This window comes from Protomyctophum bolini (genome assembly GCF_963924005.1).
Source record: "Protomyctophum bolini genome assembly, chromosome: 12".
In the NCBI taxonomy this organism is placed as follows: domain Eukaryota; kingdom Metazoa; phylum Chordata; class Actinopteri; order Myctophiformes; family Myctophidae; genus Protomyctophum; species Protomyctophum bolini.
The window spans coordinates 38,408,090-38,436,046 of record NC_137873.1 but is presented as its reverse complement, the minus strand read 5'-3'; the positions used below and the strand labels follow the sequence as shown (position 1 = coordinate 38,436,046).

The 27,957-nt window shown below is 41.8% G+C and overlaps 2 protein-coding genes across 4 annotated transcripts in view; both read left to right on the top strand.

The window, feature by feature from the left end:
• The window catches only part of LOC308325694 (regulator of nonsense transcripts 1-like), a 36,050-nt gene extending 32,076 nt beyond the window's left edge, over positions 1 to 3,974 (top strand). For both annotated transcript variants that reach the window (XM_080778322.1, XM_080778321.1), the window contains exon 24: positions 990 to 3,974. The gene's annotated coding sequence lies outside the window, so the exon portion shown is untranslated. The remainder of the gene's footprint in view (positions 1 to 989) is intronic.
• A 1,409-nt stretch (positions 3,975 to 5,383) lies between these two features.
• LOC308325932 (homer protein homolog 3-like) overlaps positions 5,384 to 27,957 on the top strand; it is a 44,521-nt gene continuing 21,947 nt past the window's right edge. Inside the window, exons 1-5 of one of the 2 annotated variants that reach the window (XM_080778713.1) lie at positions 5,384 to 5,993; positions 6,249 to 6,297; positions 15,220 to 15,376; positions 20,484 to 20,615; positions 21,888 to 21,992. In XM_080778713.1, coding sequence (XP_080634839.1) covers positions 6,275 to 6,297; positions 15,220 to 15,376; positions 20,484 to 20,615; positions 21,888 to 21,992 — 417 coding nt within the window. In that variant the 5' untranslated portion in view covers positions 5,384 to 5,993; positions 6,249 to 6,274. Of the gene's footprint in view, positions 5,994 to 6,248; positions 6,298 to 15,219; positions 15,377 to 20,483; positions 20,616 to 21,887; positions 22,002 to 27,957 lie in introns of both variants that reach the window. The other variant, XM_080778712.1, reaches the window with a different exon arrangement.

Below are 27,957 nucleotides of genomic sequence, written 5' to 3'. Positions count from 1 at the left end.
TCCTTCCACCACGCCAAGGTGTAGCCTTATGTCCGATGTTCTGTCTGAACTGAAGCAGTCAAAGCCAAGGAGAATGTTACATTACTAATTCACCATCGAGTAGCCTCTGCACTAAATGTCACACTCACATGATAGAACAGCAAGTGTGGATAGTCTGTCTGTCCATCTATTCATAAAATGAATTGATTATCTATCTATCTATCTATCTATCTATCTATCTATCTATCTATCTATCTATCTGCATACCAAACTAATAGTCTATCAGTATATAAACAAATTGATTATATATATTATATAAAACAAGACTGACTAAGACTAATTAAGCATTTTTCCAAATGACTAAGAGTGACTAAAACTAATAAGCATTTCGTCCAAAAGACTAAGACTGACTAAATCTAAAAAATGCCTGCCAAAAACAACACTGATTGTGATGAAATCCTATGTATTGAATCGAGAATCATTTTGAATAGAGAATAGTTTTGAATCTGAAAATTGTCTTGAATCAAAATGATTCGATTCGATTTTGAATCGAATCGTGACCCCAAGAATCGGAATGGAATGGAATCGAGGGACACCCAAAGATTCACAGCCCTAGCCGTATGTTGTTTCCAGGGACCTCCCCAGAAGCAAAGATTTGAGTTAAAAAACGTTCGCTCTGAAAGAATATACATTCAAAGATTTGCGCCACATTTTCAAGATTTTTCAAAAATAGCAGATCTACGAGCTCGTAGTGCACTCGGTGCCGCGCTATGAGCTTGTAGATCTGCTATTTTTCAATAGCTAAAGTATATAACATAAAACACCAAAAGCGGTTCGTGTTCAGAATGGGTTAATATTTTGTTTTACTTTGTACGCAAATAACATTCCTTTTGGTAAAACAACTCCATCATGCTTATCTTATATCAAGAAACACAACTTTTAAAATACAACCTGACAAAATCGTATTTAAATCTATTAATAAACCTTTTCTACCCCCCCTCCCCCCTCAGGTTTCTGGAAAGGAGCTAGGCCTGTGTCGAGCTTAGTTCGTCTGCATTTTAATCTGGGTAATAACAAAAAAGAACAAACATGGATACCCGTTTTCCAACTGCTACAACTGAAGCACCACTGTGTGAAAGTGACAGGAGAGAGAGAGAGAGAGAGAGAGAGAGAGAGACACCCAAGAGAAGCCAAACCAATCACAGGAGTGAGAGAGAGAGAGGGAAGGAAGGAAGAAAGGAAAGCATGAGGAGAGCTGGACGGGAAGACAAGAGAGCAAGAGGAAGGAGACGGAGACAGAAAGGGCTGCTGCCGCTCGCACTCAACAACACGTCGAGTTGAGCGGTGGAGCTGTTGTTGGTCAGAGTAGTGCAGTCGGAGAGGAAAAGACCTGAAATGGGTCAAGGGAGAAGAGGGTGAAGGGTCCGAAAGATCTTTCCGTGGGACCCGAGGGGCAGCGGTGTGCCGTGTTTCCCCCCGCCCCTCCACACCATTGAGGGATCTCCTGGTAGTACGGTTTGTTACGGACCTTGCTCCATAAGCCGAGAACGATGGAGGAGAGAGGGTGTTCTCCCACCAACTTCCTCCGGAGCTCACTCCACCGATTGTGTCCCATATGCATAGGAGAGAGAGAGAGAGGAACAAAATGGGGCGTTCAACTCTTGAAGCAGTCAAGTCGAGACGGGAACTTTTTTTAAACTCAAAGTTTGACTCTGGGGCTTGCGCACACAGAGAACACTAAGAGAGTGAAAACACAAGGTGCTCCGATGCACTTTGGGTGGTCGTGCCCCATAGGACAGATCAAAATGATTTCCGGGGGGGGCCTGGGTAGTGGCCGCGGATCCTTTGCTTTTCATTCTAGAACTTTGAGTTGGAAAGTTTTCTCCTACAAAGTCTGTTTTCACGGAGGTTCTCTTGAGAGACGGGGGAAGCGAAGCGAGGGGTGGCCGTCTTTCAACCAGGTCTTCTCAAGGTGGTCTGCAAAGTACCAAGTAGTGGAATTTGCTTTTGAGAGAAAAAAATGAAAAAAAAAATGGGAAAAAAGAGAGAACAAAATGTGTTTAAAGGAAAAACATTTGTTTTGTCTCGAGACAAATTGGTGACAGACCCTGAGAGGTCTGTGGTGAGTGAGACAATGTTGTTTTTGGTTTCTTCTTACACATGTATGTATGTCTTCTTTCTGTAGGTAAAAAAAAAAGAGTACAATTATATACAGTAACCATTTTCTAATTGAAAGAAGCAGTGAGGCTATTTTGTCCAAATTAAAAGCTTCCCACGTGATTCACAGCCAATCCACAAGAATCTGAACCTTACACAAGCTAGTACAGCAGACCTCATCTTATGCATAACTATATCGATATAACTGTACAGAAGAGTGACACATTCCTAAGACACTTACCCAATAAGTCCTTAGTTGAATGCAAGAAAAACAAATCCCTTTACAGTCAAATTAAATCATCGATAAGCCAAGAGATCATACGTTTAAGAAAAGAGAGAGAGACAGCTAGCAACATTTCATGTTGCAACATTTTATAGAATATTTCTGTCCCAACTGAAAACGAATAGATTGAAGATAAAGCATACATTTTGACAGTGTTTGATCCTGTTGAAGAAATTTTTGATTTGAATGTTGAAATTGATTTTGATTCTGCTTTAAGATCATACATTACCACTTAGATGATTAACAAAAGGATCATCTATAAATGTAAATTATTCTTTATCAGGATGGCTCTCGGAAGGTTCTTGTATACATTACCCCCAAAGAATGCATCATTTCATGCTTTAGTAGTTGATAAGAATGCATCATTTCATGCTTTAGTAGTTGATTTACTGTTGACAAAACATGGTATAGTGAAATTCAAAGAACTGTAGTTTTACGTTGTGCTATGCTTACCGGTACCTTGTTTTCATTTCCCATGCCCTGTAAGAAAGAACACATGTATGCATTATTATTGTAACCTATGATGGAACTTGTTCATTAATCCGCCATTTGATTCCAAGACAACCTAACCCTTTGCCTACTACAGTATGTGTGGCATGCTTCTACCAAGACCAACACGATTAGTTAGTTAGTTAGTTAGTTAGTTAGTTAGTCACATGACATTTAGTTTAACCCATTTACCTGAGGACGATTCATTAAAAATGTCATCTAAATCCTGACAGTTTTCTGTCAGGATTTCAGAAGCAAAGATTTTAGTTAAAAACGCTCGCTCTGAAAGAAGCGAAGGGAAGAATATCCCGCCCAAAATTGAAACATAAGGGTGAATAGTGTGTGATTAGACTTTGTTAATGTCTTTCAGTTGGAAAATCAGTTTATTTTAGCAACGGACAAAGTATACGAGGCTTAACTATATCCATTCAACATTCAACGATGTGTGTGTTTGAATGCTGCCTGGTTCCGTGGTACCAAAACATTCTTAGATTAATATTATAATGTAGACTCAATGGATTTGAATCATTATTCCACATTGAAATACTGAGGTCATCTTAACAGTAGCTGCATATTTATCACTTTTTTTTTTTTTTTATCTAACCCAAAATAAGTTTTTATACCATGTTTTGCTAATTAGCATGCACAGATATGAAGCAGTATATAGCGCGAGTGAACCCTAACTCATCCAGACTACATTTCCATACTCCATTAATTACCTTCTGTCATTACTTGGTGTTCATGTTTAGTTTAGTTTATTGGTAATTTAAAAATAAACACCTTATACAATGTATTCGGTTTTTTTGTTGACCAAAAGGGAGTGTTGGCAGAAGCCTCAGCTTATAATGCCTGCCCTTTTAATATTCAAAATAGCTATAAAGTATGAAAATACAAAAAAATACAAAAACAAAGAGTCCCAAACTATGTGCTTCTGTAAAGAAAACACACTTGACTGTGTTTAACTGATTTGATTACAAATGTGCATGGTAAGTAATACTGTAGCTACTCCTACAAACAAAATGTTTAGAAGATGTCTTGTGACTTATAAAGGTCTTTTTCCCTGCTTTTCTCTGTGTGATCTCTTGTTATTTTGTGTTAATCTGTTAATATCATTGGGGTGGGGGGAAACAATAAAGTCAGTTTCTTTTTGCTCATTTCAGGTGATGTCCCGTTGTCTTTTGAAATGGTTGTAGTACTTCCAACTCAGCCTTTCAGGAGTGGCTAAGTGGGTAACATTGACGAAGTAAGTATAGCCTACATGATGTGAACATGCAAGGTTCATCAATATCAGACATTTTTGAGTGGTACAACCACTCCCTTACGGAGCTGTGTGTGGGTGCCTGCGTGGCTGGGTGGTTATGAGCACGAAAATAGCATGGTTGTTTTTCACCACCTGTGCGCAACCTAACACACGCACATTAACTGTATATATGATGATTTCAGGTGTGCCAGTACAGTACAGTGACAGTACAGTAGAGGGACCCCCACACGGTAACTCATTTCTCAAACGTTTTGGACGTGGGGCAGCTCACCGGAATCGGCCCGGCCCCCTGGGCGCGTTCCTGGGGGTCTGAATGTTCCGGGGACCCCCACATGGTAACTCATTTCTCTACCGCTTCGGACGTGGGGCGGCTTGCCGGAACCGGGCCGGCACCCTGGCCGTGGTCCTGTGGGTCTGGAATTTCCCGGGGACCCCCACAGAGTTGCAACACTCACTTCACACTGGTGTGATTATTTTATCCTGCCCCACAATGACTTTTGTTTTGTAGCAATTGTAGAAATATTAGGCCTTTAATTATCGAACGTTCTAATCAGATCTAATCTTTTCAGAAATATGCATTTACTACATTTATGTTGTAAAACAACTATCTGAGGGCTAATTCAATGGATAATATGCCTCAAATAACCGCCAGGCTAGCTGTCTAAGTGAGATGGACACTTGACACTATACCACCAGCAGGTGGTAGTGTTGACTGAAAACGTGCGGTATAGTGTTGTTTTTGGCAGCAAAAAAATATTTTAGTTTTTAATAGTCAGTCTTTTGAATAGTTTTCATTTGGTTTTAGTCACATTTTAGTCACCTGGAATGTTTTAGTGTTTGTAGAATTAGTCGACTAAAATCTTATGACATTTAAATCGACTAAAACTAGACTTGATTTAGTCGAACAAAATGTGTTTTGGTGACATCACAACTGTGACGTTGTGAGCTTGTAGATAGGTTATTTTCAGCATGCAACCAAGTGTAAAATGACTTTGCTTGTCCATTAGTCCCTTCCTAACATTTTAGTCTAGTTTTTTATTTGTTGACGAAATTGTCAATATAGCCTAATATAGCCAGTCTCAGTTTTAGTCGTCGTAGCTTAGTTTAGGTAGTCGACGAACACTTTTTTCGTCTTAGTTTTAGTCGACGAAAACAACAGTGCGGTAGTAGGTAGCCAGGGCGACTCGAGCGCAGCTGCAGCCAACCAACCGGAGAGTGTCGCGCGCTCCTCGTGCTGCTGCTGTCAGTGAGGAATTTAAACCAGAGACAAAGTACTACTCTATAGTAGCGGATCTGCGACCATAGACGACAAGAAGCAGGCGCAAAGCTAAGCGCAGCCGAGGTTTCAAAAATAAACTGACCCTGACAGAAAAGAAAGGACCCTGCCAGCAGCTTATTGACAACAATGAACGATGGATGAGACTGCTGCTAGCTGCTGCAGTGACTTTTGACAGCGATCGAGAGACGAGACAGTGACTGTTCTGACACGGACGGAACACGGAACTCAAGTGGTGACCCAAGTCGTGGCGTTTTTTCTTTCTTGTCAATTCGTGTCTGTTTGTTTGCAAAGCGCTGTTCTTTTGTTTGTCAAATGGCAAAATAGCGCTTTGCAGTAAAAAACACAAAAGAAAAATCCCCGTGGAGAATTAATTGGGTAGGCATCCGGATCCGGACTGTGGGAACAACAGAAGATCGGTTGGGACAGCAGCAGCAGCAGCAACATCAGGCAGGCATCGGGGTGATCGCAAAAAAGGGAATTCTCCTAAAAATTCAGAGGGAATTCGCAACAACCAAATCAAAGCATTTCTTGTACATCGAAATGGGGTGAGACGAGTGTCGGGAACATTTAAAGGCACATTTTGAACTTCACTAGATTGTCTACTAATCTGACTTGACGTGTGTGGAGTCTGGACGAGTGAAGTTTTTCTTTTACTTAAGGAGCCTGCCCAGTGTTGTGCTATTAGGGCATTTGGATTTGGTACAGTTATGCCACGAGGGGAAACAAACGACCTACCTTCCTTTTGTCTATTTCCCCCCAGTCAAGATCTATGTTAACCAACTCTCTCTTCTCTTCCATAGAAAAAAAGTCTCAATCTCCGTGTAAGATGTTTTCTCACCACAGAGAAAGGTAAGCAACATGCATTTAAACTCATCAGCTCCTTAATTGTCTCGTTCTCTTTAAAACACATGCCTATTTTGAACACTTTGCTGTTGCCCTTGTGACCTTGGGATGTGAACCAGTCTCACATGAGCACAGATAGGGTGTGTGTGTGTGTGTGTGTGTCTGATTTCAATGGGGAGAATCAGCTTTGGCTTTAGTTAAAAGACTAATAATTAATATTACGGTGTAAAACTAATAGGCTACTTAACTATTTATGTTGTAATATTTTTTTAGCATAGTACCCTCAGGCGGTAATGGATATATTAAAATTCGATACATATTATTTTTACATTTAACAAAATTCTATAGTTTACATTTAACATTTTCTATAGGCCTTGCCCTATACCTGTACAACATGTTTTGCATTTATTTATACAGTATGGTCATGGCTACTTGAGCCTTAATTCTAATTTAATAGTTAAATTACTATTTGTCCCAGACAATTCAATTCAATTCAATTCAAAGGGCTTTATTGGCATGAGAAAACATACGTTTACATTGCCAAAGCAGAAAGAACAATACAACAATACAGCAATACAATCAAAACAAAAATTATGTACTTTGAAGGTCAGAATCTTCAATAGAGCAACTTCTATGTACCAAGATCACTCGATGCAGGTATAGTGCAGGAATATACACAATGATTAGTCTTTAGGGTGGTTGTGTTCCATTTGATATCCTTCTCCTATCACAGCAAATCACAAATCTTGCTGCTGTGTTTGCACATTGTTGTACTTCGCCCAGCAGATATGGGAGTTTTTTGTCATTGGTCATGTTTTCAAAATCTCCATGTGTGGTTGTAATCTGTGGGAAGTACAGTATGTGTCTCTGATGTCGTGGTACAATGGACAGATGGTTAGGAAGTGTAGCTCGGTTTCCACTTCGTTTAGTGTGCAGTGGGTGCATAGTCTGTCTTCTCTCGGGATACAGGTCTGCCTATGACGGCCTTTCTCGATCGCGAGACTGTGCTCACTGAGTCTGTACCTAGTTAAGATTGTTCTTTGTTTTGGGACGGTCACGGTGCTCAGGTATTCTGCCACTGTGTATTCTCTGTTTAGGGCCAGATAGCATTCTAGTTTACTCTGCTTTTGTGTTGCTTCTTTCCAATGTGTCAGATAGTTTTCCCTTTGCTGTTTTATAATTTGGTTTAGTCCAATGGGTTTTCTATCTCGTGGCTCTGTTTGTGTTTTTTTGCCCGGAGTTCCAGGGCCAGCTGGCTGAGGGGGCATCTCTCTAGATTTTCACTGTGTGTGAGTGCCTTGTTATGGAGTGCATCTAGGTCACTTTCTTTTAGGTGGTTGTAGAACTTAAGTGCTCTCTTTTTTATTTTGATTATGAGTGGGTATCGTCCTAATTCTGCCCTGCATGCATTATTTGGTGTTTTTCGCTGGGTACGGAGAATGGATTTGCAGAATTCTGTGTGTAGGGTCTCGGTTTGGTGTTTATCCCATTTCTCCAGGTCATGGTTTGCTAATGGTCCCCCAGACATTAGATTGTTTGATCCATACTTAATACCCCTGTTTAGAGCTCTACTATTGCGGTTGTAATTCAGACAGTGGAGAGTAGCATATAAGTTCTAGTCCAACAGTTCTACCGTGTGTGTGTGTGTGTGTGTGTGTGTGTGTGTGTGTGTGTGTGTGTGTGTGTGTGTGTGTGTGTGTGTGTGTGTGTGTGTGTGTGTGTGTGTGTGTGTGTGTGTGTGTGTGTGTGTGTGTGTGTGTGTTGCGAGAGTTCTCGGGGAGAGGGCTCACAGGAAACAACTGGTCTTATAATAATCTTGTACCCGACTACTTCAGGGGGAAACCCTGATGGCGTTCTTTAACCCATTTAGGCACCTTCCTTCCCATTTAGGGCACCTACTACTGTCGGCTGCAATTCGAAACTGGCCCCCGTAAAATCTGAATCGCCCCCCCCCCCCCCCCCCCCCCTCCTTTTTCTTTTCCATTTTTACCTCCTTATGATGGAATCCTGTTCTGTCCTTTGACTATATAGAAGTGTCTATTTGTACGTCTCTAAATGTTTTGATGAATTGAACATGGTGGACCCTCTTGTAAACAAGTGTATTGCTTAATTGGGTCGTCCGCTCACAGTTAACAGTCTTTGTATTGAGTTTGTGCTTGAAATGTGCTGTAATTCTGCAAACTGTTAATACATATTTCAATCAATCAATCAATCAAAGGCCTGACGTCAAATTAAAAAAAACGTTCGCTCTGAAAGAATATATGTTCAAAGATTTGTGCCGCATTTTTACGATTTTTCAAAAATTAGTAATACAATAAATCATTGTGTTCGTGTAAGTACTCAACTTTGGAAGTTTCATGGTGATAACAATCTAATATAGGTATGGTTTTGCACACTCAATTCATAATTAGCGTTCCAATTTTGGAACTCATGGACTAAAAACCAAAAAGAACTGAACCGGTTCCCATTGGGAACCAACCGGTGGAAAAGGGGCCTTAGTGTAATGGTACACAGTGTAATGGAACTGTACATTCCTGAAGAAGATCCTAAGGGATCGAAACGTTGAGTCAAATAAACCAGTGGAGCTGAGTTTTCACTTCCACTGTAGATATGACACATGACGAGGCTGTTTGATCCTACGGTGCTGGCTGGGCTGTCATCTAATCATGATCATCAGGCCTTGTTATGCTTAGAAACACCCCATTAAAACCCATTTAGACCCGAGGAAGATTCTACAAATGTCTTCTAAATCCTGACCGTTTTCTGCTTGTCCACTAGTCCCTTCCTAACATTTTAGTCTAGTTTTTATTTGTTGACGAAATTGTCAATATAGCCTAATATAGCCGGTAACAAGACAACTCACCCCGTTTCTGCTTTCCTCCCAGAATTTCCCCCAGTGAAGGGTGGGAGAGGCTGGACAGCAGACGGCTGGCCTTTGAATTTCTCTAACTATAAACTTTCATGACAGCAGACAGCCTAAGTACAAATATAATTTATTAAAAGCTACTACAGTGAAGTCTGTTCACAGAAGTTGTTGTAGGATATGTGGGTATTATCTGACGAGGTACCATTTGAGGGGGCAAAACCTTACATACACAGACAGTATAAATAATACTAAATTGTTTATAGGGTCAATATAAGTAAAATAATATAGCCTTTCCACAGGAGTATCTTTTTATATTTTTCCAAAAATAATACTAACAGCCATGCATATTACAAAGTTATCCCCCTCACTGGGGAAAAGCACCGGCCAGTCTCAGTTTTAGTCGTCATAGATTAGTTTTAATTTCGTTTTAATTTAGTTTAGTCTTTCGTCTTAGTTTTAGTCGACGAAAACAACTGGGTACACCACAGTCCACCAACCTATGTTTCTATGTCAGTCGTTCTTAAACATTTTCATGTCAAGGACCCCCAAATATATATTATGTAATTGGCCCGCCGACCCTCATCTGAAAATATGTTGTTCCAGGGACCTTCCAGAAGCAAAGACTAGACTTGAGTTAAAATTGTTCACTCTGAAAGACTATATCAAAGGTTTGCGCCACATTTTCACGATTAAAAAAAAAAATAGCAGACCTACAAGAGCTTGTAGATCTGCTATTTTTCAATAGCTAAAGTATAACACAATGCTTAAAACACCAAAAGGGGTTCCCCGCCCAAAATGGGTTAAGCCCCCAGAGGCTGTGCATCCTTCCATCCATCCAGCCATCCATCTACTGGGGATGAACGGTGGCTTGCTGAAAACTCTTCAAAGTGAGACCACAATCCACTTAAAGGGACATTTCACCGCTGGGAAGAATTTGTAGTAGTTTGTAGAAGTATTTGTAGTAGATGACAGTAGCACAATTTGATATTTGCACCCTATACGGCCAGAAAAGTCTGTGTGTTTTGGCTAGGGTTTGCATTGTTGAATTCCTACAATGCCCATGATGCTTTAGTGCACTCCCCCTCCTTGTGGAGAGGGGGGGGGGGGGGAGGCTACATGGAGGTGTGAATTTGTAGTCCAGGAAGTAAGTGACACCGCATTTTCAGGTTTTTGGTCATGAAAAAAAACCATATTACACACATAAAACCCCCAGAAAAGTCTTTGTGTCCTAAACGTCATTAAAATAGTGTTCCCAATGCATTTTCCCCGTAGACATTTCAAAATGTATTTATTTAAAGATCTTTTAAGTGTCGTACGAAGCCAACTCGAGTCGTGACAAATCATGACAACAAACACAATGTTTTGGACCAAACAAATAATTACAAAGAAGAAAAACAACAAAAGAAGTGTTGTAACCTGCCATTTTCTTCTTTCTAATTATTTGTTCGGCCCAAAACATTGTGTTTATTGTCATGATTTGTCACGACAAGAGTTGGCGTTGTCCGCGGCGTAAACATCTTTAAATAAATACTTTTTGAAAAGTCTATGAGGAAAATTAACGGGGAATTATTTTCCGGGCCTCTCAAGGGGGCGGGACTGCGACGCTCTATAAGCTCTGGTTGCAAAAGGGGTGAAGTGGCACTTTAACCCTGTATCCACATCACACACACACACACACACCGGACCCTGGCGCAGGTGACCGTATGATGTTCTATTCCCATTCTGTCACGTGTTCGGGTGAACCTGAACAGGTTCCTCAGGTCTGCGAGTGTGCAGCTCGGGCACTCGGGGAATGTAATGGGAGCTAAAAAAAGGCAGATCCAAATGTGCCTGGGGCGTCCCGTCGGCTCCTGTGCTGCAAGGTGATCCCAGCAGGATGGAGGGCGTTGCGGTGCTGCTGCCAAATATCCAGGGCAGACGACCCGACCCGGCAATTCAGACCTCGGGCAAGGTTAAAAACATGTCCCCTGACCTGACCCTGCCTACAGTATATAATGGAATAACTTGTTCGAGCCCTCATCGGCGTGGCACAATGAAGCAACTACTCCATATACAGGTTGAAACCGTGTCGTTGGTGAAGCGGGTGATGCTTCGTTGTGATCCGTATTTGTTTTGAAATTCAACTGCCATTGCCATTTTCTTCTTTATCCATTTCGACCGGGGAGGACGATACTACAAAAGCCAGCTCTGAAAGAATATATATTCCAAAAATTGCGCCACATTGTCAAGATTTTTCAAAAATAGCAGACCTACAAGCTTGTAGCGCGCGCTATGAGCATATACCTAAGCTAAAGCATATACCTAACGCTTAAAACACCAAAAGGGGTTCCTGCCCAGAATGGGTTAATATTTGGTTTAGGATTTTCTGCCTTTTATTGATAGTATCAAGTGAAGACTGACAGGAAAGGTCGTCATGAACGGGACTCGAACACGCTGTGCCGCTGTCGAGCCATGCGCCTGGACCACTAGGCCAGCGGGTGCCCTGTTGAATGAGTTAATGTTAAATACGAATGCAGATGCATACTTCATAGTCTTCTAAGAGATTACCATCTCTTTCACAGGCATCAGGAGTTATATTTTATGGGCCAGCCAAATGTCAAATTCCTTCATGACCATACGTTAGTTTTTGTACACCTCAAATCCTGTCAAATGTACACGTCAAATCCTGTTATCGGAAAGCCACTGCGGCGGTGGCTCAGGGGTAGAGTGGCCGGATGGTAACCGCAAGGCTGCCAGTTCGAACCCTGTGGGCTCCCCCAGAGTTGGTGTCGAAGTGTCCTTGAACAAGACACTGAACCCCCATAGCCCATATTGCTCCTGATGTGCTATAGTTGGTGCCTTGCATGGTTTCCGCCGCCATCGGTGTATGAGTGTGTGTGTGTGTGTGTGTGTGTGTGTGTGTGTGTGAATGGGTGAATGTAATGCACAATCTATGTAAAGCGCCTTGGATAAAGGTGCTATATAAATGCACCATTTACCACTGCATAAATCTCAAGCTAAAATGGGCCAAAGTCAATAGGCGCTAGCTGTCGGTCACAGTGCGGTGCCTGCCCTTGTCTCCTGGCCCAGGCCAGCTCAGCCGGGCCCTACATCACTGTCTGTGTGCCCAGCAGTGACCTACGGATGGGTCAGAGGCTGGCTTATATACTGACAGGAGGAGGGGGTTACTGTGAGACAAGGAGGATAATTACAACACATGAGGGCTTTGTCAGACTTGAGTGGGACAGCTGGGCATCCAAATGCCACTGTTCAGTACATTGTTTGCAGAGTGGGTCCTTGGAAGTGTGTGTGTGTGTGTGTGTGTGTGAGTGAGTGATGATTCTCTCTATCATAATCTATTAAGAAGGTACTCTGCCATGCACGATGCATTGCTGGATATCGATACCTGGCCACCTCTGCGCTGCACACTGCCTATAGTGTTTGTGTCCAACGATGTTCAAAGGGATGCCAGCCTGCCCTACAAAGACACAGCATTATTTAACTTGCATCTATTACTGGATCTGTGTGCCACTAAAGGGGTCAGATATAAATATACGGCGATATGGTTCTTGCAGGAACAGCCGCAGAGCAATGCAACAAAAATGCTGCATAGAAATGGGGAGTGCTCCGAGGCGGAAACATCTTTTGAAGAACATGAACAAAACTTGAATGTGTTGTGATACTAGGGGTCAATATTAATAAGATTGAAATGGCGAGATGCTTTTTTTTTTTTACTATAATGCCGTATCGGACCGGTCTCAAAATAATAGTATTTAATCGGTTTTCACCAGGAAAAGAAAAATGAAAAGATAAATCTACATTTAATTAGATTAGATTACTGAATGAGAGGAGTACACAAATTACATTTAGTCATTTGTGAAAACTGGACACTTGGAAAAGAGTATAGGCTATTTATTGATTGATTGAATACTTTATTAACAGGCTTTGGGCCAATAAGCCCCTATAGGGCCTATAGGCTTGTTTCCATTGTGGTCCTCTGTATAATATCGGAAATTGGTCAGAATCGGTATCGGCAGATATGACCCTGCAAATATATCGGATATGGGTCATAATTTCATCATCGTGCACCCCTATAGTCACTAATAATTGAACAGTGCACAGTGCTATCTATTTTGCTGTTGCTAACAACATTTGCCCTTTGAATGTGACAACATACTGTAATGTTTTATCCGCTCTGAGCAGAATGCTGATGCATTTAAATTAATTTTCATAGTGTAGGGGGGAGAGAGAGAGAGAGAGAGAGAGAAAACTCACAACATCTAGTAGTCTATTCATTCTCAAACCCCTTGTGTGGCATTTCATAGTTTTCTTGTGTTGGAGTATAGTCATTGACACCATATGTGACCAGATTTGACTGAGAGACTGCCATCACGCACATTCCAGCTTTTCATCTTTTAAATGAGTTAATAGCACAGGCAGACTCTTCACATACTAGAGCATGTCTGAAATAAGTGTCAGAGCTGAAATCGACATGTAAATATGAAATTAATGCTTAAACATGTACGTACATAGCTAGGTGTAATGTTAGAGACCACAGAAGTGAACCTTTCAAGCCTGTTTTCTCAACTCGCTGTTTTCTGCAAGACATCACTCTATAAGCCATATCTCCAAAACGGGTGGGTCAAACTGAACAACCAATATGTCAATTTGAAGCTATGATTCCCTGCTTTCATATGACATGAAGAAACAAAAATTTAAAAAAATCCAATGGCAGTCCCTCAGTCAAATTTGGTCACATATGCGGTTTCAACGGTATGCCCAATGCTTAAATTATAAAGAACCAAGCTAGTGTGTCCCCTCACTTGTATTGCCAAGGCCACAATCTGTGACTTCCTCTATGCTTTTATCTGTTTTTCTTGGCAAGAAGTATTTTGTTTGACATTTTGCTGACATTTGCATTTGAAGTGGGGAAATACAATACACACTACAGAGAGAGAGAGAATGCATACGAGAGAGGGTTGAACTTGCACTACTGTGGCCAAAACATTTCTAGAACACCAGTGACATTGTTGCTTTGAGATATTTACCTCGTAACTAGGATACGTTGCAGCTAAACACTAGCAGCAGCAGCTGAGCGAGGGTGACTGGCATTTGGAAGAGGGTTTTAGAGCATTTTTGTCAACTGTGATGATGTGGCTGTAGGTGGCTGAGAAATGCCAGCTGCAATTCCAACATCTGTGGATCAATGGCCCTCAAACCAAGTCCAAGGTGTGGGGGCAATTTACCATATACCGGTTATCACCATTTGAAGGATGATGTGTTTAAATGGCTTTATGGAGAAGGTATCGAGTTTCAAGAAACCATTTGAAAAAAGTTCAATAAGTAACACCTTGAACCTCGAACCATTCGCTGATAAATAATAGCCAATCGTGCAAGCTCACGATATGTCACACTCCCAAGCGACACATGACACAGTTTGTAGATGAGCTATTTTCAGAGAAGAGATTTGTGGAGGTGTAGAGGGAAAAGGGGAGCGTACCAAGTATAGATGCCTTAGCTTAGGGTACCCCGCACAATGCATTATGAGGTCTTTGAGTCGTTCATGTTTACAATTAATGAATAATTTATTTATTTATTTCAAATAATGGCAGATCGGCCATTTTCATGTTTTGCACACCACCGCCGTACTACAAATCAGACTAATCAATGTAGTCGATAAAAAGCCTATTAGAATGTTTTTGATATACCGGTAATATATTGAAAACAAAATAAAATCACACCTGCTTCTCATTTATCAATTAACCTATATGAGCAAGATTAAAGGACCACTTCACCACTTTTCAACTTTATATAATTGGTCCCTGTGACAACTTATTTTCAGATGGGGGGTCGTCAGCCAATTACATATGATATCGGGGGTCCTTGGAATGAAATAGTTTGAAAACCACTGACATAGAAACATAAGGAACATCAGGAATCTGTCAGGATTTTTGAATATTTATTTTTTGCAGAATCGTCCTCGGGTCTAAATGAATACCCCGGGCCTACGTAGGTTAAACGCTATAGCTGAGGTGTATTGTATTGCTCCCTCATTGGCTGCGTGTTGTGTTTGTGTCCTCCAGGGAGCAGCCCATCTTCAGCGTGCGCGCCCACGTGTTCCAGATCGACCCCGCCACCAAGAGGAACTGGATCCCCGCCAGCAAGCACGCCGTCACCGTCTCCTTCTTCTACGACGCCAACCGCAATGTCTACCGCATCATCAGCGTGGGCGGGACCAAGGTGAGATCTGTGGAGGACGAGGAGGAGTCGAAGTCAACGACGTACGATTTGTCACACACGTTTATACTGCAGTGAAATTTGTTCTCCCGCATTTGACCCATCTCTATGGAGCGGTGAGCCGCAGCGTGCGCCACGCTCGGAATCATTGGTTGATTTGACCCCCTCCCAATCCAACCCATTGATGCTGAGTGCCAAGCCTGAGTGCCAGCCTTTGGTATGACCCGGCCGGGAATCGTACGCCGACCTCCCAGTTTCAGGGCGGACACTCTAACCACAAGGCCACTGAGACTAGAGCGAGAGGCATGGTGTTTGATGATGGTATGGTGGTGGTTCAGTCAGACGTATAACGTAGTACTGTACTGTACTGTACTGTACTGTACTGTACTGTACAAGCCCTCCTCCCTGGCCTGTGTGTGTGTGTGTGTGTGTGTGTGTGTGTCTGTGTGTTAGGCTGTGCAACAGTGACACTCGGTTGTGAACAAACGCTATAACGGTATTTTCGTGGTGTCATACTTCCAGGTTGTACACCCACCCGCGCTATCGTGCTGGAAATGTTGGTGATTTTATGGGGTTTCTTTTTTATTACGCAGAGATAATGGATGAATTATAATAATCATTTTCAGTGCATAATAAAAACGAAATCCTTAACCCATTTAGCGCTAGCATTTATTGAAAAATTAGGATCTAATTCACGCCAGCATTTTTTTAAATTTGAGCTCTTATTTTGAAAAGCCACAGTTCCAGACTTCAGGAAGTTTAACAGGTCCCGTTCAACTGTTGTTTACAATATGAATCCATGCCAGTGCACTTGTGGGGTCACTGGAACATCAACATATTTTCAGATGGGGGTCCGCGGCCAAATACTGATCATTCTGGGGGTCCTTGACATGAAAAAAGTTGAGCACCACTGACATGGAAACATGGGCTTATCAGAACACTTTTAGGAGTTAGAAGCATTTCTTTTTTTGGAATCGGCAGAAGTGACATTGCTGTATTGTTTGTGTGTTTTGTGTCCTCGTGGCTTTTATATATGATACTATACAGTATAAATAGTGTGGCGTCTTGATTAGGGAGATCAAGACTCGGCAAGAGTGAGCTACGAACTTGTAGATCTGCTATTTTTCAACAGCTAAAGCATAACATACTGCTTAAAACACCAAAAGGGATTCCCGCCCAGAATGGTTTAAGATGAATCGATACTAAGAGAGAGAATAATCATAATCAGAATTTCAGAAGCAACTTTATTGTCACATCACACCCCCACAATGGGATTTAAAGGTTTTACAGTAGCTATACGCACAACCACGCTCCTTCCACCAACCACTCTTCAAATTAACATATACTAGAGTTGCTTTATCCATCTATAACTCTTGACAGGGTACAAATGAACCTGTAAAGGTCAATGTGGTGACATTTTGTACCATCTCCGAGTTTTAAAATAAATTATATGATTTGACTGTATAGCATAGCTAGTGTGTGTGGGGGGGATGGAGATGCGTGGGCCTGGGTGGATGATAAATGCTAATTTGGCCCGCCAACCGCAGATTCTGGCAGATTGCCAAATCCTACCAGCCATCCAAAAAAAAAGGAAAAATACTAGACACTTTTTTTTTTTTACATTTGTACACCGTTAAGTGAACACAGTTCAGTGTACCAATGAACACAAACTCAGCAGACGTTGAAGGAGAGACCTCACTGGATTTTATAGATTCCCGGAAGATGACAACAAGCGAAGGGCCGGGGGGGACGTGTATGTGTATTATCAAGTGGTCTTCTTAACCCATCTGGACTGACCCACATTCCTGTCTCCCACAATGCAGTGCGGGGTGGCAGTTTGTTGGTTATCAGCCCGACCCCCCCCCCCCCCCCCCCCCGTCTGGCTTTGGCGTTAATCACTCCTGATGTCGTCAAGCCTCCCCCACATGTTGTCAAACGTGTCACCATGCAAACACGAAATTCCCTCATTGTCCATTACTGTGTACAGTAGGAAAACAGGCTACTGTAAGTGACTTGTCTTGTAACAGTTTGATGGAGGGGAAGGAAGGAAGGAAGGAAGCGCAAACCCTCTCCCCATAAGCAGCCGCTCCGATTCTAGAATTTTAACCCATTTAGACCTGCAGGACGATACTACAAATGTCTTCTAAATCCTGACAGTTTTCTGAAAAACCCTCATGTTTCTATGTCGGTGGTTCTCAACCTTTTCATGTCAAGGAGCCCCAGAATTATATGTAATTGTTCGCCGACCCTTCATCTAAAAATATGCAGTTCCAGGGACGCTCCCAGAAGCAAAAATTTGAGTTAAAAACGTTCGCTCTGAAAGAATATGTATATTCAAAGATTTGCGCCACATTATCACGATTTTTCAAAAAATAGCAGACTTACAAGCTCGCAGCGCGGCACTCGGTACGAGTACGAGCTTGTAGATCTGCTATTTTTCAATAGCTAAAGTATAACATAATGCTTTAAGACACCAAAAAGGGGTTCCCGTACTGAACTGGTTAAATCAATGCCATTATCGTTATGCCTGAGATGACGTGAACTGGTTATAAATAGGACAGACCCCTTAATGTGTTTTTTTCCCCCTCTTTCTCTCTCTCGTGTGATAAAGAAAATGAGGTGCCATCACCAGCCACCTTTCCTAGGTTTTTTTCCCCTAACGTTTGGAGCTGGGCTGCTTTCTAACTGGGAGAAATGACAGTAGTTGTGCAAAATATAGAGCAGTCAGTTTCCAATCAGTTTCCCCTGATTGGACGTAGCGCGTGGAAGGAACACGTTATTCCAACCAGTTCCTTTCCCCTCCATCAGGCGCCCCGGCTGACCAGGGGGAGGCAGTTTAGAGACCAGGATTACTGCATGTTTTTTGTGAGGGTACCTACCCTATAGGGGACACGGGGAGAACATGCAAACTCCACACAGAAAGACCCTTTCGCCAACCCCTATAGCCTTAAGACTCTCGTATTATTTTTTTGTCTTTTTGCCTTTATTGATACATTAACAGTAGTTTGACAGGAAAGGGGGGAGAGAGATGGGGCAAAGGTCGCCAGGATCGGGACTCGAACCCGTGACACGCTGTCAGGACTAGGTGCCTGGACCGCTTGGCCGGCCCAGGCCGTCTCTTATCGATTTTGACATTTTGCTCTTCTCCCTGTTATGTGGTCACTGCAGGGATACTGTACCAGCAGAGCCGGCAAGGCTTCCGAACATGTACAAATGCAAAATATAAGGTGCTTTACTGTCTTGCCCCGAATGTTAAAGAGGCCTGCAGGGTGCTTGTGCAATGTGTTGGTCCGTAGTTTCCAATAGAGAAGTGTTTTTAATCCAGTCTGTGGCCGAAGTCGAATGCCATGTTTTCCCTCTCCTTTACGATCTACTGTACATCGGCCATGCATTCTGTAATCATACAGAACATTGTTTTAGGTGGGGTTTAGGTTTGTAATATAAATCCCATTGTAAGAAGATATATATTTACATCAGAACAATAGGATTTATATTAAAAATCATCAACGTTTCCCTTTTTAAGGGTGTGACTGTGAACCAGACCAAAGTCTCAGTGCATAAAGAGCTCCATAGCATCTGTTTGCCTGGATTACCAGTAGACGGTTAATATAATGCAAACATGCAGCTGTCTTCAGTAATAAGTGCAGATGTTACCACCCCCCGTTCCTCCCTTTGTTCCTGCAGTATGAGGCCACTTCTGTCACTATTGAAAAGGCTGCTGAAATGACGAATCACGACATCCACATGGATCAACAAGCAGTATAAATATAAACCCATTTAGACCTGAGGACGATTCTACAAATCTCTTCTAAAATCCTGATGGTTTTCTGAAAAACCTATGTTTTCTATGTCAGTGGTGCTCAAACATTTTCATGTCAAGGACCCCCAAAAATACATGTAATTGGCCGCTGACCGCCATCTCAAAACATGTAGTTCCAGGGTCAGAAGCAAGGCTTTGAGTTTGAAAGAATATATATTCAAAGATTTGTGCCTCATTTTCACGATTTTTCAAAAATAGCAGACCTACAAGCTCGTAGCACTCGGTACCGTGCTATGAGCTTGTAGATCTGCTATTTATCAACAGCTAAAGCATAACATAATGCTTAAAACACCAAAAGGGGTTCCCGCCCAGAATGGGTTAAGATGAATCAATACTAAGAGAGGATAATTGACATCATAATTTGAGAAGCAACTTTATTCACACAATTACAGATTTGGGTCAAATCCTTTTTTCCTTCTTTTTTTTTCCTTTTTTTCATACAAGCTACCCTACAATTTGGAATTGGAGAAAGAAAGGACAAGGAAAAGAAAGAAACAAGTCAAATATCGGGGCTTTATGATCTAGGAAATCGAGAGGGATTTATTTGTCACGCAGGTACAGTAGAAGCTGCAACTGCCCGATATACTGTAGTGTACATACAGTGCAGCGCTAGGGCATTCACTTCTAGTCGATTTGTTTTTACTAGTTGACTAGTTGTTTAACTACTAAGAAAAAATTAGAATTACCAATAAGAATTGGTAATTGAATTGGGCATTGGGGTGTCGTGCTAATTCCCTTATTTCCATCGCTCAAAAATCCAGTATACTTACAAAAATAGGAATTTAAAAAGGTAGCACATCCAAAAATGTAATAAATGGCGGACAAAATACTCACATTTCCATGTCTTTATTGGCACACACCAAAAAGGAAAAAATCTTTTTTTTTTTAAATTTGTTTGTTTCAACCAAACAGGTGTTGGGGACCAAACACCTGTTGGGTCCACATTTGAAACACCTGTTGGGTCCACATTTGAAACACCTGTTGGGTCCACATTTGAAACACCTGTTGGGTCCACATTTGAAACACCTGTTGGGTCTACATTTAAAACACCTGTTGGGTCCACATTTGAAACACCTGTTAGGTCTACATTTGAAACTCACAAATTATGAAATGTAATACAATTCCACGTGCTATAACGTATACAGAGCAAAATGTGTTGCCATCGCCACAGGCCTTCCCTTGTCCTCGATGTGGCTCCTGCTGCCTCTGCGTCTTCCTTTATCGTCCTCTGTAAAACTGCAACGCGGAGACGTTTGACCGCTCTGTTCCATATCTCTGCCGTGTCTGCAGGCCATCATCAACTGCAGCCTTACGCCCAGCATGACCTTCACCAAGACGTCGCAGAAGTTCGGCCAGTGGGCCGACAGCAGGGCCAACACGGTGTACGGCCTGGGCTTCGCCACGGAGCAGCAGCTGCATCAGGTGAACGGAGAACGTCCGTCACAAAGGCGGTGGAAAAGCTGCAATCCGGGACCTTTTTTGTGACCAGTGTTGTTTTTGGCAGCACATTTCTCTTTTAGTTTTAGTCATAGTCTTTGGAATGAAACTTAATTTCGTTTTTAGTCACATTTTAGTCTCCTGGAATGTTTTAGTGTTAGTCTAGTTTTAGTCGACTAAATTTCATGCGATTTTAGTCGACTAAATGTACAGTTGATTTAGTCGACTAAAATGTATTTGGCATGCCTTGATGTCGTAATGGCTGATATTATGTAATGACTGTAGATTGTACACTGTAGGCTATTTTCAGCATGCAACCAAGTGTAAAATGACCTATACTGGATCTCTTGTCCACTAGTCCCTTCCTAACATTTTAGTATGTTTGTTGACAAAATCGGCAGTATATTTAGTCGCAGTTTCAGTCAGCATGGCTTAGTTTTTATTTCGTTTTTGTCAGTGAAAAAAAGGCAGTCGACAAAAATGTTTCGTCTTAGTTTTAGTCGAAGAAATCAACACTGTCTGTGACACATTTCATGTATGTCACGTAAATGTGTCATGATGTGAATATTTAAAGTTGACCAAAGATTATTTCCCATACCTCTAGTCTAGTCTGAGTCTACACCAGTAAGATCCTCAGTGTTATTTTAACTCTTAACGGATTGTGGGTCCTCTTAGTTCCATTTGTACACACTCAAAGTTGCAAATGGGTACGTAAGGGTACACAATCAATACTGTTATTAAGTCCCAATACGCTTTTTCTGTTCCCGATACCGAGCCGATGACGAATACCGATACCAGTGTTGTGATTTTGTGTTGTGTTTATAGCTATAGCTATATATCTCATGTTGTGTTTATAGCTATCTATCTATATATCTCATGTTGTGTTTATAGCAGACTCCTCACTCATATGTGCACTTGCAGTTTGGGAAACTCCAAAGCAAACTCCACATGCCCCTAACATTTTATATACCTGCCATAGTGTCAACCCCTTTACCCCTGTGTCGGATCGGTGGTTAGACTGGCATATTTGCTGGTACCCATATGACAAATAAGGGCCGATACTGATACTTTTCCGATACCGATACAGTATCTCTAGTTATTACCCTAAAATAATGTTTTATTAATTTACAAAAGTCCCGGATTGCAGGTTTAAACTCACAGCTTCAATCAGAGTTCTGATTTGAGTTCAGCGTTGCTTATGTCCTGCTGTGTACCTAATTGGACTAAATCCTAAATATTCTCTGAACCATCTTAAAGTTTTCCGAGAAGTTTAAGGAGGTGAAAGATGCAGCTCGGATGGCGCGAGAGAAGTCACAGGATAAGGAGCTGGCCAACCAAGCCCTCAACATCGCCGCTCCTCAGGTGAGTTCAGTTGTCCTCAAAAGACGTGGACTGAATGTCACAGGGCGTCCCGTGGCTCGGGGGTAGAGTCGCCGGATGGTTAACCGCAAGGCTGCCAGTTCGAACCCGGGCTCCCCCCAGAGTTGGTGTCGAAGTGTCCTTGAGCAAGACACTGAACGCTCCTGATGTGCTGGTTGGTGCCGTGCATGGTTTCCTCCGCCATCGGTGTATGAATGCGTGTGTGACTGTAATGCACAATCTATGTAAAGCGCCTTGGATAAAGGCGCTATATAAATGCACCATTTATTACGAAATGCATGTGTAGTAAAGCATGCCTTGCAGAGCCATGTGGCCCACAGGGCAGCAGCCCTTCTCCTGTTTCTGTAGCGCGAGGCGGCTTAATGTACAAGTACACCTCCTGGACATGACGCTATGTATGTGTGTAGGTATAGTACACCACAGAACAAACAAAGATACTATGAACATTAACACTACGTATGAATGAACCCTAGCATCCCTATACATGGGTGACTGAAAATAGACACATTTTCGCCAATAATAGAACTGAACGGTCTAATGCTGATTTCTCATTGCCCTAGTGGCTATTGGCCTATATAATTATAGACTGGTAGAATTAAAGGATAGAGTATAACTAAGATATGTGCTCATCATTTTTTTAGATAATAATTTAATAGAATAAAATAATAAAATAATTTATTCTGCATCAGAAACGAGTGACCAAACCCATCGATTATTCAACTATAATTTTAGACCAGAAGAGTATTTGAGTCTTAAGGCCTATTCATAGTCCGGATTTTCGGTGGTGAGGTGACCACCGGAGCTGAAATAATGTCGAGCGGTGGTGAGTAAAAACAGAGAGAAGGGCTGGAGCGGTGGCGGTGGTTTGCTCTTCACCGCGGCTCGTGATGTCATGTTGTAGTTCCGTGGTCATTGGTCACCTAACCACCGAAAATCCAGCCTATTACTATTCATATAGTTTTCTGGTCTAAATGCGGGGGGACAGATCTCTCTTTCCTGGTGTCTTGCAGAATGGGGGGAATTGCTATACAAGTCACTTCCTCTCAGGGTATTTACATCCTTTGGAATGACCGTGTGTGTGTCCAGGAAATGGCATTGTTACGCGCAGGAAGAAGTCGGCTCGGGCATTAGGCCTACAATGGGGACGGCTGAAGAAAAGGAAGTGCGGCCGCTGTGATTAGTATAGAATAGTTTTGACTGAAAGAATCTGACAGCGTGCAGACATTTGTCCTTGCTCGTTCTACACAACACACCCGTGAGTCTTCTTAACCCATATTGGGAGGGAACCCGTTTTGGTGTTTTAAGCATTATGGGCATTCTGTATCTTTATAGCTATTTAAAAATAGCAGATCTATATAAGCTCGTAGCGCGGCACTCTTTGAAAGAAATCGTGCAAATGTGGTGCAAATCTTTGAATGTATATTCTTTCAGAGCGAACGTTTAGTAACTCAAATCTTTGCATCTGGGGGGGGGGGTCCTTGGAACTACATATTTTGAGATTGGGGTTCGCGGCCAATTAACATATATTTTTGGGGGTCCTTGACGTGAAAATGTTTGAGAACCACTGACATGGAAACATAGGTTTTTTTTAAAGAAAACTGTCAGGATTTAGAAGACATTTATAGAATCGTCCTCATGTCTAATTAATGCATTACATTTAGGATCGGATCGAGTTGCATGCCACGTTTCTACTTTGTCCTTTAACCCATTCTGACCGGGCACCCATTTTGGTGTTGGCATCATGTTATGCTTTAGCTATTGAAAAATAGCAGATCTACAAGCTCATAGCGCGCCACCGAGTGGCGCGATACGAGCTTGTAGGTCTGCTATTTTTGAAAAATCGAAGAACGACTGACATTTTTTAGAATCTGATCTCAGGTCAGAATGGGTTAATCAAGACCAGTGTGTTGTCCAGTGGAAACCTCGTATGAATCTGATCTCAGGTCAGAATGGGTTAAATACTGTATATACTGTACACGATAAAATCCAATTTGTAACTCAGTTGTAGGGGAATGGCTGATTATGTAGCTGGAACGTGGCCAAATTCGACCAGCCACCTCAAATCTATACTAAAGACACTTTATTTTCCCCACAAACATCACAGTGTTCTCACAAAAAGAGCTAGTGTATAAAATACTCACGCACATCTGATAAATTGTTTTAATTATTAATATATATATTAATCTAATTCTGTGAGTGCTGAGGTTGCGTTGCTTACATGTATTCTTAGTTTCAGTTTAAAGGAGTGATCCAATATCTATGACTATTGATTGCTATTGTTTCCATTTTAAACAGATATTTGAGTTATGAACCCTTTAAGAGTTGCTGGCCTCTGAGGCTGCTAAATTCCTAACCCCCATATAGACTAATTCAGAAACGGGTCGCAGCAAACGTATGTCCTGTAGGCGGAGACGACATATATGCAGTGTAAACTCAAGGATGCTGTACTTTATACCTCATACTTTAAATACTTAGCATGAGGTATAAAGTACAGCAGCCTTGTGTTCATATACAACAGAAAGATTGGGTATTGGAGCAAGACTGACGTTATGTATCTTTCAGGACCTTTCACTGCTTCGTCTCAACCATTACTCTATGGCTCTGGTCTCAGACACCTTCTTTTTTTTTTTGACATTCCGTTTCTCTCCAAAGTTGAATGTTGCCACTTGCCACTACTGTTGGAGCAGCCATAAACTACACAGGTTCATCCCAGTTCTGGGCATCTTTGTAAAGTTAGTGTTAGTAAAAAGCAGGTAAAAGAGTAACGTTTAACCATTCAATGTAGTAGAAGACCTGCGAGTTTGCACCGCAGATATGTCGTCTTCCGCCTACAGGAAATACGTTTGCTGCGACCATGAGACCCGCTTCTGAATTCGTCTGTTAGATCGAGTGACATTTTATCTCTATTGTGAGCCTACACCTGTAGCTATTCAACCAGGAACCAGGTCAATCGGATATATACGTTTTGTATGAATCCAGTACTTACATTTGGTCAACTAGACCTGTACGTGCCCATCGGCCACCGGCCTACTTGAGAACGATGCAACTTGGGAACCTAGGCTATAATAATACCCGTTGTCAAATTGTCTTAGCATCCGTTTTAACGGAATGCTAACCCCTTTTGGTGTTAGCATTATGTTACGCTTAAGCCATTGAAAAATATCAGATCTACAAGCTCGTAGCGCGCCACTCGGTGGCGCGCTATGAGCTTGTAGATCTGATATTTTTCAAGCTTGTGGGTCTGCTATTTTTGAACGACGACATAGAAACATAGCTTTTTCAGAAATCTGTCAGGATGTAGAAGACATTTTTAGAATCTGATCTCCGGTTTAAAAAAAAAAAGTAATCAATTGGCAGGCTGTTCTGAAGGCTGTCAAAAGTGCAGTAAAATAATAATAATAATAATAATCGTCGTCAAAACAAAAGGTGAAGCAGAAAAAAGTATGGAGAAAGAGGGAGAGGAGAGGATGAGTGAGCTGCAGGGTCACTCGTCTCCACGGGAAGAGAAAAGAAAGGAGAAGTAGGGCGAGGATGAAATGATCCTGGGCTGTCCAGCAGTGCAGAGCACAGGGCAGAGAGAGGATGAAATGATCCTGGGCTGTCCAGCAGTGCAGAGCACAGGGCAGAGAGAGGATGAAATGATCCTGGGCTGTCCAGCAGTGCAGAGCACAGGGCAGAGAGAGGATGAAATGATCCTGGGCTGTCCAGCAGTGCAGAGCACAGGGCAGAGAGAGGATGAAATGATCCTGGGCTGTCCAGCAGTGCAGAGCACAGGGCAGAGAGAGGATGAAATGATCCTGGGCTGTCCAGCAGTGCAGAGCACAGGGCAGAGAGAGGATGAAATGATCCTGGGCTGTCCAGCAGTGCAGAGCACAGGGCAGAGAGAGGATGAAATGATCCTGGGCTGTCCAGCAGTGCAGAGCACAGGGCAGAGAGAGGATGAAATGATCCTGGGCTGTCCAGCAGTGCAGAGCACAGGGCAGAGAGAGGATGAAATGATCCTGGGCTGTCCAGCAGTGCAGAGCACAGGGCAGAGAGAGGATGAAATGATCCTGGGCTGTCCAGCAGTGCAGAGCACAGGGCAGAGAGAGGATGAAATGATCCTGGGCTGTCCAGCAGTGCAGAGCACAGGGCAGAGAGAGAGGTCTCCGACTGACAGTGGTGGGGGGACGACGACGACAAGTACAACTTTTTTTTTTAAACTTAAGTAAAAGTATCAATATTGCAATTTAGAAATACATTATACGTGTAAAAGTCCGGAATTCAAAATGAGTAAAAGTTCAACCTTAGTGGCTTCAAAAATGCACTTTAAAGTACCAAAGGTAAAAGTACTTATTGTGTAGAATGTCCCATTTAACGTTTTCAAATGTATAATAATCTTTTGAAAACGGCAGATCTACAAGCTGCACAATGCGTCACATCGCGAGCTTGTATATCTGCTATTTTCAAATGGCCCGGACTGTGTATATAGAGCTGAAGTGGTTAACGTATGTTCTGTAACAATAACCAAAAGCTACAAAGTAACTACTAACTAAAGCTTTTATAATTATAGGCCTACTGGTAATTGTAGTGGAGAATAAGTACAATATTTGTAGTGGAGTAGAAGTAAAAGTGCTGGAAATTGAAAATACTCGAGTATAAAGTACAAAAACCTCAACATTGTACTGAAGTACACAGCACGTAAGTAAATGTACTTAGTTCCTTTCCTCCACTGACGACCGATACGCTGATGAATACGTGGTCAGCTGAGTACACTGGGTCAATAGAAACAATTATGCCTCAGTCACAACATCTGCCCGAGTCGGGAAAAGTTGTGCATTTTCTCTCGAGTGCTATAGATTTTATGTGTTTTTTTCTCTCTAATTTCAAGTTTGGGGAATTGGGATTTCCAGTGTTCAATAATTTGCTTAAATTGCTTAAGCGATTTTGGGCGGGCGGGAACCCCTTTTGGTGTTAGCATTATGTTGTGCTTTAGCTATTGACAAATAGCAGACCTACAAGCTCATAGCTTGTAGGTCTGCTATTTTTTTTAAATCGAAAGAACGACTGAGATATAGAAACATAGCTTTTTCAGAAAACTGTCAGGATGTAGAAGACATTTTTAGAATCTGATCTCAGGTCAAAATGGGTTAAATTGCTTAAGCGATTTATTGAACACATGGAAATCCCAGTTCCCCTGAATGAAGGTGAACTGCATCATTTAAATGTACGTTATGTCTCCTCATCAGTAGCACTGTGCTTGAACTGAAACAGAGTACGGCAGAGATGAACATGTCATGACTTTGTGCAATGTATCTCGCATGCTTGGAGCTGCTATAAGCAATAATATATCAAAAGTTTTTTTTTTTCTTTTTTGGTATTCAGACAGCCAGCAATGGGTAGAATGTTACAATTTGTTTTTGTCTCTGACACATCTAGGGGCCGCAATCTGCATTCAAAGATTTCCCTAGAAGCTTTGTCATTGGTCGATTTGCCCGTCTACTTCCTGATTGGTTGGTCATTGCGACCAGGTTTTTTTTTTCTGACCAATGACATAGCTTCTAGGAACATCTTTGAATGCAGATTGTGGCCCCTAGATGTGTCACAGAGACTAAATTGTTTTTGGGAAGCGTTCTACTCATTGCTGGCTGAATGGAAAAAAAAAAGTCATTAAAATGTTGACATATTATTGCTTATAGCAGCTTTAAAGGTTTCATGACAAATGAAAAATACATTTATTTTATGTCACAATCCCTTTAAATCACACTGAGATGTGTCTTTCTATCTTCTCATGCTACTGATCGGTTGCTGCTCTAGTTCTCACAGGTGGGTCTTTCATATATATTATTTTTGTCTAATTCATTTATATAATTATTATTACTTGGCTACAGCGACAGCATAAGTTAATATCAGTTATACTGTTGTATAACCACCACCACGTAACTCCAAAATGTTCATTTATCAGGAA